Genomic DNA, 14,356 nt, shown 5'->3' on the forward strand with positions numbered 1-14,356 from the left:
AAGAAAAAAGAAAAAAAGAAATAAGTCCAAACTAATCCGGTTAGGGCCAAGCCGCCCATGCCTCCAAAAAGAAGGGACCAGAAAATAAAAGAAAGACCCCGATTCTTCCAACGGGCAGCTCGCAATCTAACGGCCAGGAACCCCTGCCCGTCAATCAAAAATCTCACGGGCAGTAGATCATTCTACAACCTTCTCCCTCTCCCTCAAAAAACCCTCCGTCTTCTACAGCTTCACTCATCTTCTCGGTTCACTTCGCCTCTCTCCTCGCTTTTCTCCTTCTACAAATACCTAGGGAAGGATTAGGATTTCTGCTACTCAATAGTAAACCCTAATTTCACCTGAAAGCTCTCGAAAATGGCTACCTCTCAAATCAACGTCCTCAGCACCAAGCCCAATTTCACAACCCCGAGGTCGGCGTTTTTCGGTCAGGGACTGGGCCGAACGACGCCGTCGAAGGCGTTTGTGAGCGTGAGACCCAACGGCGTCAGAAGGGTGGGGCCGCTCCGGATAGTCAACGAGAAAGTTGTGGGAATCGATTTGGGAACGACGAACTCCGCCGTTGGGGTTATGGAGGGCGGGAAGCCCACCATCGTCACCAACGCCGAGGGCCAGAGAACGACGCCGTCCGTGGTGGCGTATACGAAGAACGGGGATAGGCTTGTGGGCCAGATTGCCAAACGACAGGCCGTTGTGAACCCCGAGAACACCTTCTTCTCCGTGAAGAGGTTCATCGGGAGGAGGATGTCTGAGGTGGACGAGGAGTCGAAGCAGGTGTCGTACAAGGTCGTAAGGGATGCGAATGGCAATGTCAAGATCGACTGCCCTGCTATCGGCAAGCAGTTCGCCGCTGAAGAAATTTCAGCTCAGGTATAATTTTTTACTGACATTTTTGGGTTTATTTTTTTCTTGCTTCTGTGTTTTTTAGCAGTGGGATTGTTGAAATTTTACTTATTTCAATAAAGGGGAAGTTGCTAGAGTAATTTGTGGTATTATTACGTTTTAATTTGTTGAAAATTATGATTTTTGACGTCGTTTGTTGGTAGTCAATGGTGGTCGTACAGTGGTGGGGTGTTGTTTTTGTAGTTTTGGTGATGAGTGTTGCGAAATTGACTTACAGTTCTGTTTGGCCGCTCGGAAAATGAATAAGGTTGATGGTAATTTCGTGTTGGTGGTGGTTAAGTTCTTCGAAACCCTTTTTTCTTGTCTGCTAATGTGAATTTTGAAATGTTAAACTTTACGGCGCTCCGCAGTTACCTTCAAAATTATTTAACCTTTTGGAGTGTGCCATTTGCATGATTCTGGTTCTGCTAACATAACTTGGTTAGTTTTTGGAAACAATGTACTTTAGCTGTCAAATTTTGTTGAACTTAGTTTTATTGCTGGTTTAGGTGTTGAGGAAGCTTGTGGATGATGCTTCAAAGTTTTTGAATGATAAAGTTGGTAAAGCAGTGATCACTGTGCCTGCTTACTTTAATGACTCTCAAAGAACTGCTACAAAAGATGCCGGCCGTATTGCTGGTTTGGAAGTTCTTAGGATTATAAATGAACCTACTGCTGCTTCTTTAGCATACGGGTTTGACAGGAAGAACAATGAAACTATCTTGGTATTTGACCTTGGAGGTGGTACTTTTGATGTTTCAGGTACAGTGTTTGTTATTGGGTTGTGTTCTTTATCCATTATGGCCGTGCAAATGTTGGTTTGTGTGTTTTTGTTAAATCTTTTTCTAAATTGCACTCCTTCCATTACAGTACTTGAGGTTGGTGATGGTGTGTTTGAAGTTCTATCTACTTCAGGAGATACACATTTGGGAGGCGATGATTTTGATAAGGTTTGGATTCGCTATTTCTTCTAAATTTTGTTATGCATGACTATACACTTAGAGCTTGTTTGGAAGTGCTTTTAAAATGACCAAAAGCGCTTTTGGTGAAAATATTTTTATAACAAATTTTTAGTGTACATGCAAAGAAATCTTGGAAAAGCACTTAAAGTGCTACCTGGAAGAAGCACATAACTGCTTTTGGAACCCAAAAATATTTTCTCTAAAAGCGCTTTCAATCATTTTAAAAACACATCCAAACGAGTTCTTAAACATTTTATATTTAAAAACTTTATTCCTTTTAGTTTAAGTTTGGAGGCCTAAATGGTGATATGGTTTTGATTATGTTGTTATTTTGCAGAGGATTGTTGACTGGCTTGCTGCAGACTTCAAAAGCAATGAAGGAATAGACCTGTTAAAGGATAAACAGGCTCTTCAGCGGCTGACAGAGACAGCTGAGAAAGCCAAGATGGAGTTGTCAACTTTGACTCAGACTAACATTAGGTATGTTGCCAATATCTGAGAACCTTCATTATTCTGAAGCATTTTTCAGCTGTTGAGTATTCTCTTGTGATCATCTGTCTGGGCTGTTTTCATTCCTAACAATGTTTTATCGGTGATAATTGTTATGTTCCAGTCTGCCTTTCATTACTGCAACTGCAGATGGGCCGAAGCACATTGAGACAACTCTTACAAGGGCGAAGTTTGAGGAGTTGTGCTCAGATCTGCTCGACAGGTGTGGACCTTTGTTTCAATTTGCAATTGAGATTGTGGATATCTGCATATTTGGCTGTAGCTTTTTTGGTTGCTAATTTCAATGTATCCCCTTTGATGCCTTAATGTATATATTTGATTCTAAAGTAAAGTTATAATTTTGTTGATATTTTAGGCTTAGAACACCAGTTGAAACCGCCTTGAGGGATGCAAAGCTTGCCTGGAAAGATATAGATGAGGTGATACTTGTTGGTGGTTCAACACGTATACCAGCTGTGCAGGAGCTTGTAAGAAAGGTGACAGGGAAGGAACCAAATGTTACAGTTAATCCTGATGAAGTTGTTGCCCTTGGAGCTGCAGTTCAGGTCGGTCTCTATGATTTCTTTCTTCAATTTGGTGACATGTTATGTCCATTGTTATAAGACTATTGTTGTGAAGTTATTGGTTTTTATTTTTTAATTTTTTGTGTTTTCTGTTGCTATTATCGTATTGACGATATCCCTTTTTCGCTTGATTCTAGGCTGGTGTATTAGCTGGAGATGTCAGTGACATTGTGCTCTTGGATGTGACACCACTATCACTGGGTTTGGAGACTCTTGGTGGCGTCATGACTAAGATCATCCCAAGAAACACGACTCTACCGACCTCCAAGTCGGAGGTGTTTTCAACAGCTGCAGATGGGCAGACAAGTGTGGAGATTAATGTCCTTCAAGGAGAAAGAGAATTTGTTAGAGATAACAAGTCTCTTGGGAGCTTCCGTTTGGATGGTATTCCCCCTGCACCACGAGGGGTTCCTCAAATTGAAGTCAAATTCGACATTGACGCCAATGGTATTCTATCCGTCGCTGCTGTGGACAAGGGCACAGGGAAGAAGCAAGACATCACCATCACTGGTGCCAGTACCTTGCCAAGTGACGAGGTTAGTCGACTAGCAAGTTTTAAAATTGTCAGCTTTGTGATATTAAATTTGGAACTACTCGTTTGCATTTTTTAAGTCTTGAATTATATTAAGAGAAATGCCTGCAAATGTACAGGTGGAAAGGATGGTTAGCGAAGCTGAGAAGTTTGCAAAGGAAGACAAGGAGAAGAGAGACGCCATCGACACAAAGAACCAGGCTGACTCAGTTATCTACCAAACAGAGAAGCAACTGAAAGAGCTGGGAGACAAGGTTCCAGCCGAAGTTAAAGGAAAGGTCGAGGCAAAACTTGGAGAGCTCAAGGATGCAGTCTCAGGGGGTTCAACTCAGGCCATAAAAGATGCCATCGCTACCCTTAACCAGGAAGTGATGCAGCTTGGCCAGTCGCTTTACAACCAGCCCGGCACTCCTGGTGCTGGTGCAGGGCCAACTCCACCCGGTTCTGAAGCTGGTGGGTCTTCAGATTCATCATCCGGCAAGGGACCCGACGGTGATGTTATCGATGCAGATTTCACGGACAGCAAGTGAGCAAGACCGTTGGACAGAAGTTAGTAGCCTTCTTGCTTATACTATTTAGATTAAATGTGTATATTAGAATGATTCTGCCGGGATGGGATCGTGGTGTTGGGGATACTGTGTCATTTTTGTTTTATGGAGAATGAGAAACAATGTTGTTTAGATGACAGAGGACTAGTTACTTGTACTTAAATAGAGGACTTAAGAAGACCGATACCGAAACATTACGGCGATTAGAGCCCTTGCAAATTGGTTAAAGCGTCGATTGATTTAAATGCAAAAGAACAGGATTTAGCAGTGAAAACCAATACCAATAGTAACAAACCAACACAATCTATCTAGGACTTCGAGGGAGGCTTTCATGACCTCGTCCTCCTCCGCCACCACTGAGTCTTAGTGATGATCTAGGACTACTGTTGTTGCTACTAGGAGATAAGTTGGAAGGAATATGATTTTGGCCTTGACCTGGAGAAATATTCGGCCCCATCAACGAGCACCTTGCGCTCCCAGACTCCGATATACCTGGCGAGGTCAGAGGAGGTGGAGTCCTAATCCCTCGGTGGTGTGCTCTTGCACTAAACGAAGACTGGTACGCCTGGTGGTGGTGGTGGTGGTTTTGGTGGTAGTTAGGGTGTTGGTGACGCCCTTGAACATGGCCTTGGTATGCACTGCAAATACTTGGAGAGCTGTGCACTCTATGCACTGGAGGTGAAATCGTGAACCGGTGACCTGCCGTGCTCATGTCAGCCACAACCGCGTGGTGTTCAGGGGATGCTGATTGAGATGCTGATTTTGGCGATGAACACGCTGAATATAAGCCAAGGCTGCCCATGGGGCTACTTGCGATGACCTTTGGGGCAACCGGAGCAATCTGCTGCTGTTGCTGCAGCGGTGGAGGCTGCATTTTTGGTGGCGATCGGATGATTCCATTGATGGCGTCAATGTAACGCTGCTCCAGCTGGTGTTCCAACGGCGGGGTTGGACTCTCGATCATGATTGGCTTGGACGGGAACAAGAATGCTCTTGGCCTCGGGCTGCCATCGCTCTCTTGTCGATCATATTCGTCGAGCATGTGCTTTAGATCTTCGTCGTTTCTCACAGAGACCAAAGCATCGAGATCTTCCATGGCTGGCTGGTATTTCAACACCATATCCCCGTCAGACAACGTACTCAGCTTTTCCATCAACTCTGAAACGTAGATAAGGCAATGTACCTTTAGACATATATGTTCTTAGAAATTTCGTATGGTTATGAAGTTCCGAGTTCAAATCTCATTCACCTAAAATTCAAAAAGAAACAAATAGACTAACAAAATGCGCACCTGCGTATGTTATGCCGCGGGACAATGCAATGACGCGAGTCTCCCCTCCAACATACTTGAGCTGCCCGTCGGCGGGCCTGGGTAGGATTCTGCCGCCATGGCTGCACAAGAACTTGATCCGGCTTTTGGGGGAGGACGGCGCGTCATTCTCACCGCCACAACTACCGCCAATTTCACCGGCCATTTTTCATGTCAAAATATGTAACTAATCAATTCAGCGAGTCTGCGACTGCAGCCCCCCTCCCCTCTTCCTCAGGGACGTTGAATCGCCGTCATGAAAGTCCCCGGAATCTGCAACGATGGCGTTAATCAATCAAAACATCAAAATCCGACTTTGAAAAAGAATTATAAAATTAATAAAATGTTTGTAATTTTTATTATTTAAAAATTTATACAAAAATTTTGTTTCCCATTATGCTTAATTAGAGCCTACTTTGTACGGACGAGGGGTGGCGCAGTTGCAAGAGAAAGAAGATTGAATTGGGGAGAGAATTTTGAAGACTGAGAAGAATCATCCAAAAATAGCGGAAAGAGAGAGAGAGAGAAGCTTCTTGTTAGGTTTTTCCTGAATGAAATTCTACGGATCTCCCTAAATCTCTCGTTTTTGTACGAGAATAAGAATGACTTGCATGAAACGGAAACGCTAATATCCCTTATTTCGTACGCATATTTCATCACTCACCTACCCACAAACATTTTGTATATGGTCCGTTTTATTAGGGACAAATTTCGGATATAATTCAACTATTACCTATACTCACTCAATTTCTTCCCGATTATCAATTCTAGCTAGTGATGTATTAGTTTTTCTGAGTGCTGCCATGCCCATCCGTCTTATTTGCTCGTCTATTTTATCTTACTACTAGTTACATTTTGTGTTTTATGAGCTACAACAAAGGACTATCTATTGGTAGAAAAAGCTGATCGACTCTTATGATGATATAATTTGATCGAATTAAGTACATTGACATTAAATGGCTTCACTACCACAAATTAGAGCTTAGTCATGTTGGTTAGAGCACTATGCTTGCCTATTTACATCCAAGTTCAAATCTCCATCATTTGAGTAAAAATGACGTTTAGTGGAGAAGATCCAATCGTCTATAAAAAAAATAGTTCATATACAAATTGCATCGATACTTTTTGTATAAAACTCCACGCTCTAAATGAAAAAAAAAAAAAAAATCATATATCAAAGTTATAGCAGTGGAAGTAAAAAGGAATTACAGTAAACATGATACCAAATGGAATCAAAACTTATACTTGTCTAATTTGAAATTGGAATATGAGACTCTTGGAATAAAATATAGATTAAGTGGAGGAGAAATTAAAATATTTTTTCTTCTCGTTAAAGCACCTATTTATTTATTATTTTTTTATAAACAACAACGTTAATGGATCAGAAAATAAGAATTAGTGAAAATTGAATCTGCATTATGATTCATAGATTATTATTTTCCGCCAATGCGTTAAAACACTCTGTATAAACTTTAGACTTACATAAAAAATAGCCTAACTAATTACGTATTGAACCACGTAATAAATAAGGTTTATTAATTCCTTACGTAATTCGATTTACGCTTACAATTTGATAACATTTTATACGTATGAGAGAAGCATACGATCGCAGCGCAAAGAGGACATAGCGAGTGGGCTGTGGACTCCTCCTCCCTCCATCCCTCCTCCTCCTCGCATTCTCGCCGGTGTAAAACTCAGTCTCTGTGTGGAAGCGGAAGCACAACGACACCGTTTGAGAGAGAGAGAATTGTGCCAAGGAAGACAAGAAGAATATGGATATGGAAGCACAGAGGTTTGTATGGGGCGGAGCAATTCCTCTGCAGATTCATCTCCATGAATCCGACGTCGCCACTCTTCCTGCTCCCCCACCTGCCCTGGTACTAAACCTCTGTATACATACATATATATATATATATATATATATATATATATCTCTCTCTCTCTCTCTCTCTCTCTCTTTAAAATTTCCATTTATGCCTCCGATTACCCTCCTAATTTACTATGATTGTTGCTCTCTCTCTCTGTAACTTGTTTGATTTCAGATCTTAGCTCCTCGGATTGGGTATCTGCCATTGTTGGCCTCGGTTCTAAAACCTCACTTCAGCTCTGCACTTCCTCCTCGCTTAGACGCCATTTGGTTCGAGTACAAAGGCTTGCCCTTGAAATGGTATGCGCCCATTTCCTCTTTTTCCATACCCGAAAATTCGGTTTTGCTACAATGCTCAATGTGATGGTTTTCGTATATGAAACAAAGTGTTGATAATTGATATGCCATTTGATTTTTGATGTTAGTGACTGCCAGTCTAATTGGCACTAGATTTTTGGTTTCTCTCTAATTGTTTGTTGTTGCCCCTTTGGTTCTTTAAATGATCTTGCATGCCTGTTTAAGGTTTGCGTGCCAGAAGTTCGTGTTTTGAAGTGACTGAGGGAGGAAAGAGTGAATGACTAGCGCACGATGCTTTCATAAGTTGTTAGGTTCGTGTTAGTTTTATTTGTTTCATAACATTGCAAGAGCTTCTTGCAGGTATATACCGACAGGAGTTCTATTTGATCTTCTATGTGCAGAGCCAGAAAGACCTTGGAATCTCACGGTAAATATTTTTTCTTATCAGGGTATCTTTTTTCATTCCCGTGTTTCAAATTTGATGAGGCTGCCATTAGTTTCGCGTTGGAAGCTTTTATAGAAACTTAGGAGGAAATTAGTCACAAAAAAGAAATGCAGAATTATGAACAGAAATCGTACCTGCGTTTGGTTCTCTTATATGTAAATAGGAGATGGCTGGCTATCAGAAACCACATACATGCATAAGTGTATTTCAGAAGTTATTCTTGGTAAATGATTTTGGACATTACGGAGTTATTTATTTTATTCTAAGGCTGAACGTTTTGGAGTTACTAACTTACTACAGATAAGCAGATAAGAAATTAGGGTAGTGTTATACACACACCCTTTTACCTCCCACACACCCTTGTTAATTTTGGTCAATTGATCTTCTTCAATTCATTCAATCTCACGGTCGAAAATTGAGAGGGGTGTGTGAGAGGTAAAAATGGGTGTGTGGATAGCACCACCCAAGAAATTATTGTCACAAACACTTATCAAGCTGCTATGTGGCATCAAGATTTATTCTCTTGTTTTGGTGGAGTTTGGGAAATCTCAAAAAAATGGCCAGGTGTGTTTTGTGGGAGTGGGAAAACCGAATTCTCGTTTGAATGAATATGGGACCTAGCCAATTCTAATCGAACCCAGTAAGACTTGGTTTTCATCATCTTCTCCCAACATTTCAATACCATTACTGGTGCTACAATACTGCATTTTGCCACTATCATTGCCTGCCACCACTTCAACTTGCCCCATTTGCCACCATTTCTATTGCTACACTGTTTCTGCCACTGGTGTTACAGTGACCACCATCCCTGCCACCATCTAACTAGCACTGCCACGCCTTGCTGTTACCTCAACCAGCATTACTTACCACCAATGACGTAATAGTTATCCTCCATTTTTTTCACAAATAATTGAATTAGACTGATTAGATGTTACTTATACGATATGTAATGCTCTAATATTTTTTCTCTCAGTAAATTTCTAAAGGTTATAACTCAATTTAAACAAACTAGTTTAGCTATCAGCCTAGTAGGTTAATTGGTATAAACTAATTATAGGATTCACATACATCTAACTATACATTTGTGTGTAGAGGATAAGTTTGGATGGACCATGTAATATGTTTAACAATAATTTTATGATGAGTGGACGCGTAAATTTAGCATTTCATTGTCATTTCATTTACATCACAGTACACAACACCTTGAATGGAGTTTTGTATATTTTTGGATTATCTGCCAATGAGGTGTAATCGAGTGGTCATACCTGTTGTTTGTTCCCATGTGGTCTGGGGTTGATTCCTCTAGCTATTTGCTAGAGTCTTCTGCCTCCCAAGGTCAAGGGCGCCAAATTCTCATCCAAGTCTGCAAAGTGGATTTGGGGAGTTTCGGGGAATCAAGCAACAATATTTTGTGATGATCTTTTTTATTTTTTATAAATTGTCTTGCACCACCTCCTTTTCTTCTGGTGCTACAGGGAATCAGCTCTCAATTTTGTATCTTTGTGCAGGTGCATTTTACAGGATATCCGGGGAACATATTGATTCCTTGTGATGGTGAAGATAGTGTAAAGTGGAGCTTTATCAATTCTTTGAAAGAGGTCAGGGATTCTTTTGTTAGATTCATATTGTCTATTTATACAACTGTTTATTTCTTGCCATATATTGTATTTGACTCAGTTTGATTTTACTGTTTAGTTTGGGATCTAGTGATAAAGTTACAATTTTTCATTGGAAAGTCTTGTATGACAATGCAGATGTCCTTAAATTACTTTTTAATGGCATTTACTTAATCTGCAGGCTGCATATATAATAAATGGAAACTGTAAGAATGTGATGAACATGTCTCAGCCAGATCAGGTGGAGCTTTGGCGTTCAGTCTTAAATGGTATACCTGCTAATTGCTGCTGATTTGGAGTTTGTGACATTTTTTTGGGTTCGTTCGTTTTAGTTAAGTTGAACAAATATAGGTGATTACCCATCTACGAGATATTTTATATCTACATATATTTGAGAAGGTATAAGAAAATTTGTATAAATTTTTGTAAAAAATGTTACCTATAATTAAACATTTTATATAGGGATAATCTTTGGAGTGGAATGTTGACCATTAGTCACCAAACTTTGGTAATAACTGTTTACGTAGCACTATCATTTTGTTGAGACTATCCCACATTGGAGATGGAAGTCTTGCAATGTGTGCGTAATAGATCTTGCCACCTGTCCACCATTGGTTTTGGGGTTGATGCTTACATTCTAAGACTTGCATTCAGACCTTCGTGCATGCACATAGTTTCTTAAGGTTGTATTCTGCTAATATTATGGCTTATGCATGGTTCCTCCCTTCTTTTCCCTTTGTTTCATCTGATTCAGGTCTTAATTGTCTGATTTCTACTTATGGCTGTGGATGTGCCTTTTATGAATGAGCCGTCTTAGCTTAATCACTTCCTCAAACTTTTTTTTTTGGAGGTAATTTGGAAGCCTACTTCCGGGTATCTTCTAAACTTAAGCTTGGAACTGTTGGGGAAGAATGGGCAGCAAAGAATTCATGCTCTCCAAAATCCAGACCAAATATGGGCGAAACTGATGTTTCTGGACAAGTGAAGGCAGGTGAGCGAAGATTTAATGTTCTAGCTTGTCTTCATGGTTGGTGTGCTCACATTTTCCAGCCAAATCTCTTTACAACTTCATATTATCTTCCTAACTTGAACTATAAGCCCACACCTTACTTCCAACCCACTCCTTATTTGAAGTTGCTGCCTTGCTTCAATTCCATTGCTATCATCAGTTCCTTACTTTCTGTACAGTCTCTATTTGGGATGACCTGTGTCAAATTTTTATGTGTTACTATTCTAGCTTTTGAGATTTCAGATAACAAGAGGTTGTTAAAACTTTTCGCCTTAGGTTGATTGATGGCAAAATGTTAAAAAAACTGTGGAGTTTTAGGAATTTTAAAGGTTTTAGAGAGATTTCTGGACCTAGGGTTGAAGTAATTAGGCAGACTGATGTAGGACAGAAGCGTTTGGGCAGTTTGGTTGCTGCAGCAGTGCAAAACCAGCAAATAACAAGCATATGAATAGAGAGAAAGGGAAATAGGACCAAAGTTGGAATGTTGATCATTATGTTCTAGGGCAATGAGACCCAAGGTAAACTCTCTAGTCTGTAATTTCTTAAAAGGGTAAAAACTGCATACAGAGCCTGTTGAGAGAGTATTTGTACTAGCGTTACTGCAGATAACTATTTAATCTTAGCCCTCGAAAATACTAAAATTCAAAAAAGACAGATAAGGACAAGGAAATAACAATGACAGAAAACTAACTAGAACCAAAGGCCCCTTAGATCCTGAAGGCCCCCTAGATGCTCCTGCATCACTACCAAGTTTAGTTGATCATGTGGGACTAAGAACAGTACTGAAACATTGTCTTGGGTTTTTGAAGCAACTCTGGCTTCTAATTGCCTAGAAGTAGTTGCAGACTTGCAATATGTAATAAGAAAGAACTGCAAAAGGGTGTATAGCGTAGTGTTAATCAAGTATAGACTTAAAGTGGATATTTAGGTTGTATCCCTTTACCTGAATCTCTCTGTCTAATAGCCCAGGTTAAAATTGAATGACAAAAACTTTGAAAGAGCATCATACTTTTGAAATTGAAGTGAAGGTTTTTAGATACGCAATTAATGTTGTAATTAAATTTCAAATGATTGATCTTTCTTAGGTCGTGTTCCAGTTCGTTTATATGTTTGGAGTGTCGGTGAGGATTTTGATGATTTAGAAGATGCACCTCAGATTGATAGTTGGGACAAAGTCTCTTACATTAACCGGCCTGTTGAGATACAAGGAGGAGAAGGAGGTAAGGCAGCTTTCTTATTTCTCATAAACCCTTCTCAGAAATATGTGCTTCATTTCCCTTTACATTTTGCAGTAAACTTATGAACAAGGATTTTTTCAATTAATAGAAAATAGACTTGGCCTACCTATTAATATGGTCAGTGATGGAAAGAACACCTTTTGTTTACTTTCTTGTGGATTGTTTTGTACTGAAGCTGCATGGACTGCAGTTCTTTCCACGGTACTCCATGACCTGTTTTGTTTTGGAATTGGATTCCACATCATATTCTTAGTTTTCATGCCTGTTCTGGGTAAGCTGGTAGGGTTTAACTGACACTTGATTTCTTACCAATCAAGCTCTCATTTAAGCGTTTCCCCTACACTGTTTTAAAAAAGATGTCTGAATAAGTGTGAAAGAATGGTTTTCTTGGCACCTTTTTGGTATAAGAAACATTTCCTCGTAAAAAACTCTAGGCAGGAAATCTATTCTCGCTTTTCTGCCAGTCGTCCTGGCTCCTGCAGCTACATAGTTCTATATTTTGGTTGCTTAGTTCTTCAACGGAATTTGTTATTTATTTGAAAGAGAGAATGTCAATCATGTGGCTTATTATTTCGTTGAAATTGATGGTCTGTTAGATTTGGGAGGATGAGATCTGAGGACAGTGAGACAGACTTCAATCATAAACATTCATGCATGTGTGCATGTTAAAAAGACAGACATACAGACAGACAGACATCAAATCTCTCTTCATAGTTTTGTTTTGTTTTGTTTTATGCTTGAAACAAAGCCGCGTCTTGATTCCCAACCTGGCCTCTGGAAGTGGGTGAACTTAACGACCAGAATGCCCGAACAGGAACTATTGTCATGTCTCACATAAATGAATGCTTAATTCTACATCAGTTCCAGGTGTAAATGTGTTGGTGGCCTCATCAATTTATTGATTAAATTGGTACCACTGAGCATGTCAGATTGATCATATTAGGGTTCAATCTTTTAAGTTTTGACTGAGTTCATCTATCTTGCGTTACAGGTAGATGCTTCACTCTAAATGATGCAATCAAGAGCCTTTTGCCAGAGTATTTTCCTGACAAATCCTTGATCCCTGAAGAATCACCAACGGTAGGTGAGGAGGATGAACAAAAGGTTTCCTCTGAAGATGCAATCAAGAGCGATATAGGAGCCAAAGAGGAAGTAGAAAAGTCAAGCGAACATACAAAGTCTTGCAACCAATTCGATGATGCTGAAATCAAACTAGTCCGTATCCAAGGTATTGAGCCGAAATTGGGGATACCGTTCTTTTGGGTGGCAAACAACTTACTGAACCCCGAGCACTTTCTTCATATCTGTGTGTATTTGAAAGTACCACAAATCAATAACATGTGTAGGTAGGTTGCATTTGGAATCATTTCGTCGCGTTTAAAACACAAGGCGAAGCGAGGCATCTTCCATTGGGGACTTTGAAATGTATTTTACTGTATAGAAGTGTACAGAAGATTAACTGTCGGTATATATCTATCATTCACTTCAGGTTTTCTAGGTGTTTTTTCTTTTTCATCTTGGCTTGTGCTTTTTTCTTTGGTATTCTCTTGCTCTCTCATGCCATCGTTAAGCTCCTTGAGAAAAGGTCTTAGATCAGACCATCATGATTTCTGGCGTGACCAAAACACAGGTGGTCTTATCCTTTTGTGAGTTGCGGTCACGGTGCTCCTTCACAAGTTTTTCTCCTTAGATTCAGTCAAAAACTTGCAAACACATGAGAAAGACTTATATGATAGGAGTATATCGTTACGTGGAGTCTCGATCCAATAATGTTCTTCACATTAAAATGCATTAAAGAACTTGAACCAGACGTAACAAGACGGTAAACCTTTCTCATGAAAGTTGCTTTTCAAATACACATGCTAAGGTGACCCGGTGTTTTGTAACATCTAAAGTCGACCGTTTGGCTCACATGTAATGCATGCATCATCAGAACGTTTTCTTAGTTTAATGTGACAAAGAATGGTGCCATTGAAAAATCCCGAATCATGTTGTTGTTACAGGATGTGATATCTACACATCTTTTTTTTTATTTCTCATATTTAATGTGACAAAGACTGGTGTTATTGAAAAATCCCGAATCATGTTTTTTTTATACGGGTGGGAAAAGGATCCTCGCTGGATCCTTTCTCTGGGGATCCTAGGTATCTCGTGATTATGAGCGTTCATCGTACATTGTACGGTCAATTTTCGTTAGGTACTATTTATATTTATTTTTAATTTTTAATTTTTAAATGATTTATGATTGCCCGATGTACGATGAACAGGTTACGATCACGAAATCTCTAGGATTCTCAGCAAAATGATCAAACGATGATCATTTTCCATACAGATGTGATATCCACACATACATTTTTACTTCCCATACATCGATGTGCGAGAAATAAAAAGAGATGTGTGGATACTAGATAGCACGCCTCTAGTTATTATTCATACAGTGTGAATGGGAGGGTTTTCGAATCTCAAGTACGTCGGTGCAACATGATATTCATGTCTTTATGTTTTTAACTTTTTCTTTGTGTGCTAATATTTTATTAAACAAACATTTTTTTAATTTTTTTCCTCCAATAGTTGTTTCTTT

The 14,356-nt window shown here is 39.7% G+C and overlaps 3 protein-coding genes across 4 annotated transcripts; 2 read left to right on the plus strand and 1 right to left on the minus strand.

The window, feature by feature from the left end:
- Positions 1-72: 72 nt before the first annotated feature.
- On the plus strand, positions 73-4,213 carry LOC137713084 (stromal 70 kDa heat shock-related protein, chloroplastic-like). The gene is made up of 8 exons (XM_068452339.2): positions 73-867; positions 1,389-1,641; positions 1,750-1,829; positions 2,179-2,321; positions 2,455-2,553; positions 2,707-2,896; positions 3,052-3,450; positions 3,566-4,213. The coding sequence occupies exons 1-8, from the start codon at positions 355-357 to the stop codon at positions 3,974-3,976; spliced, it is 2,088 nt and encodes a 695-aa protein (XP_068308440.1). The 5' UTR covers positions 73-354; the 3' UTR covers positions 3,977-4,213.
- Positions 4,214-5,762, minus strand: LOC137728229 (uncharacterized). The gene is made up of 3 exons (XM_068467076.2): positions 5,719-5,762; positions 5,286-5,576; positions 4,214-5,152 (listed from the first exon to the last, which is right to left on the minus strand). The coding sequence occupies exons 2-3, from the start codon at positions 5,467-5,469 to the stop codon at positions 4,299-4,301; spliced, it is 1,038 nt and encodes a 345-aa protein (XP_068323177.1). The 5' UTR covers positions 5,470-5,576; positions 5,719-5,762; the 3' UTR covers positions 4,214-4,298.
- A 1,098-nt stretch (positions 5,763-6,860) lies between these two features.
- Positions 6,861-13,268, plus strand: LOC137748978 (autophagy protein 5). 2 transcript variants are annotated; one of them, XM_068489163.2, is made up of 8 exons: positions 6,861-7,180; positions 7,346-7,470; positions 7,828-7,894; positions 9,421-9,510; positions 9,710-9,797; positions 10,379-10,519; positions 11,623-11,757; positions 12,767-13,268. In XM_068489163.2, the coding sequence occupies exons 1-8, from the start codon at positions 7,076-7,078 to the stop codon at positions 13,123-13,125; spliced, it is 1,110 nt and encodes a 369-aa protein (XP_068345264.2). In that variant the 5' UTR covers positions 6,861-7,075; the 3' UTR covers positions 13,126-13,268. The 2 variants fall into 2 exon arrangements, with proteins under 2 accessions (XP_068345264.2, XP_068345271.2); XM_068489170.2 differs by having other exon boundaries at positions 6,933-7,180; positions 11,635-11,757.
- The last annotated feature ends 1,088 nt before the right edge of the window (positions 13,269-14,356 follow it).

Source organism: Pyrus communis, chromosome 15 (genome assembly GCF_041283825.1).
Source record: "Pyrus communis isolate YQ-2024b chromosome 15, ASM4128382v1, whole genome shotgun sequence".
Classification (NCBI taxonomy): Eukaryota; Viridiplantae; Streptophyta; class Magnoliopsida; order Rosales; family Rosaceae; genus Pyrus; species Pyrus communis.

Excerpts from the sequence above, each read along its gene's own strand:
- LOC137713084 (XM_068452339.2), top strand. The coding sequence starts at position 355 with ATGGCTACCTCTCAAATCAACGTCCTCAGCACCAAGCCCAATTTCACA. Across the intron at positions 1,642-1,749 it reads TGGTACTTTTGATGTTTCAG|TACTTGAGGTTGGTGATGGT; the intron begins GTACAGTGTTTG and ends CTTCCATTACAG. Across the intron at positions 2,322-2,454 it reads TTGACTCAGACTAACATTAG|TCTGCCTTTCATTACTGCAA; the intron begins GTATGTTGCCAA and ends GTTATGTTCCAG.
- LOC137728229 (XM_068467076.2), bottom strand. The coding sequence starts at position 5,469 with ATGGCCGGTGAAATTGGCGGTAGTTGTGGCGGTGAGAATGACGCGCCG. Across the intron at positions 5,153-5,285 it reads CCGCGGCATAACATACGCAG|AGTTGATGGAAAAGCTGAGT; the intron begins GTGCGCATTTTG and ends TCTACGTTTCAG.
- LOC137748978 (XM_068489163.2), top strand. The coding sequence starts at position 7,076 with ATGGATATGGAAGCACAGAGGTTTGTATGGGGCGGAGCAATTCCTCTG. Across the intron at positions 9,511-9,709 it reads TTATCAATTCTTTGAAAGAG|GCTGCATATATAATAAATGG; the intron begins GTCAGGGATTCT and ends CTTAATCTGCAG. Across the intron at positions 9,798-10,378 it reads TTGGCGTTCAGTCTTAAATG|GTAATTTGGAAGCCTACTTC; the intron begins GTATACCTGCTA and ends TTTTTTTTGGAG.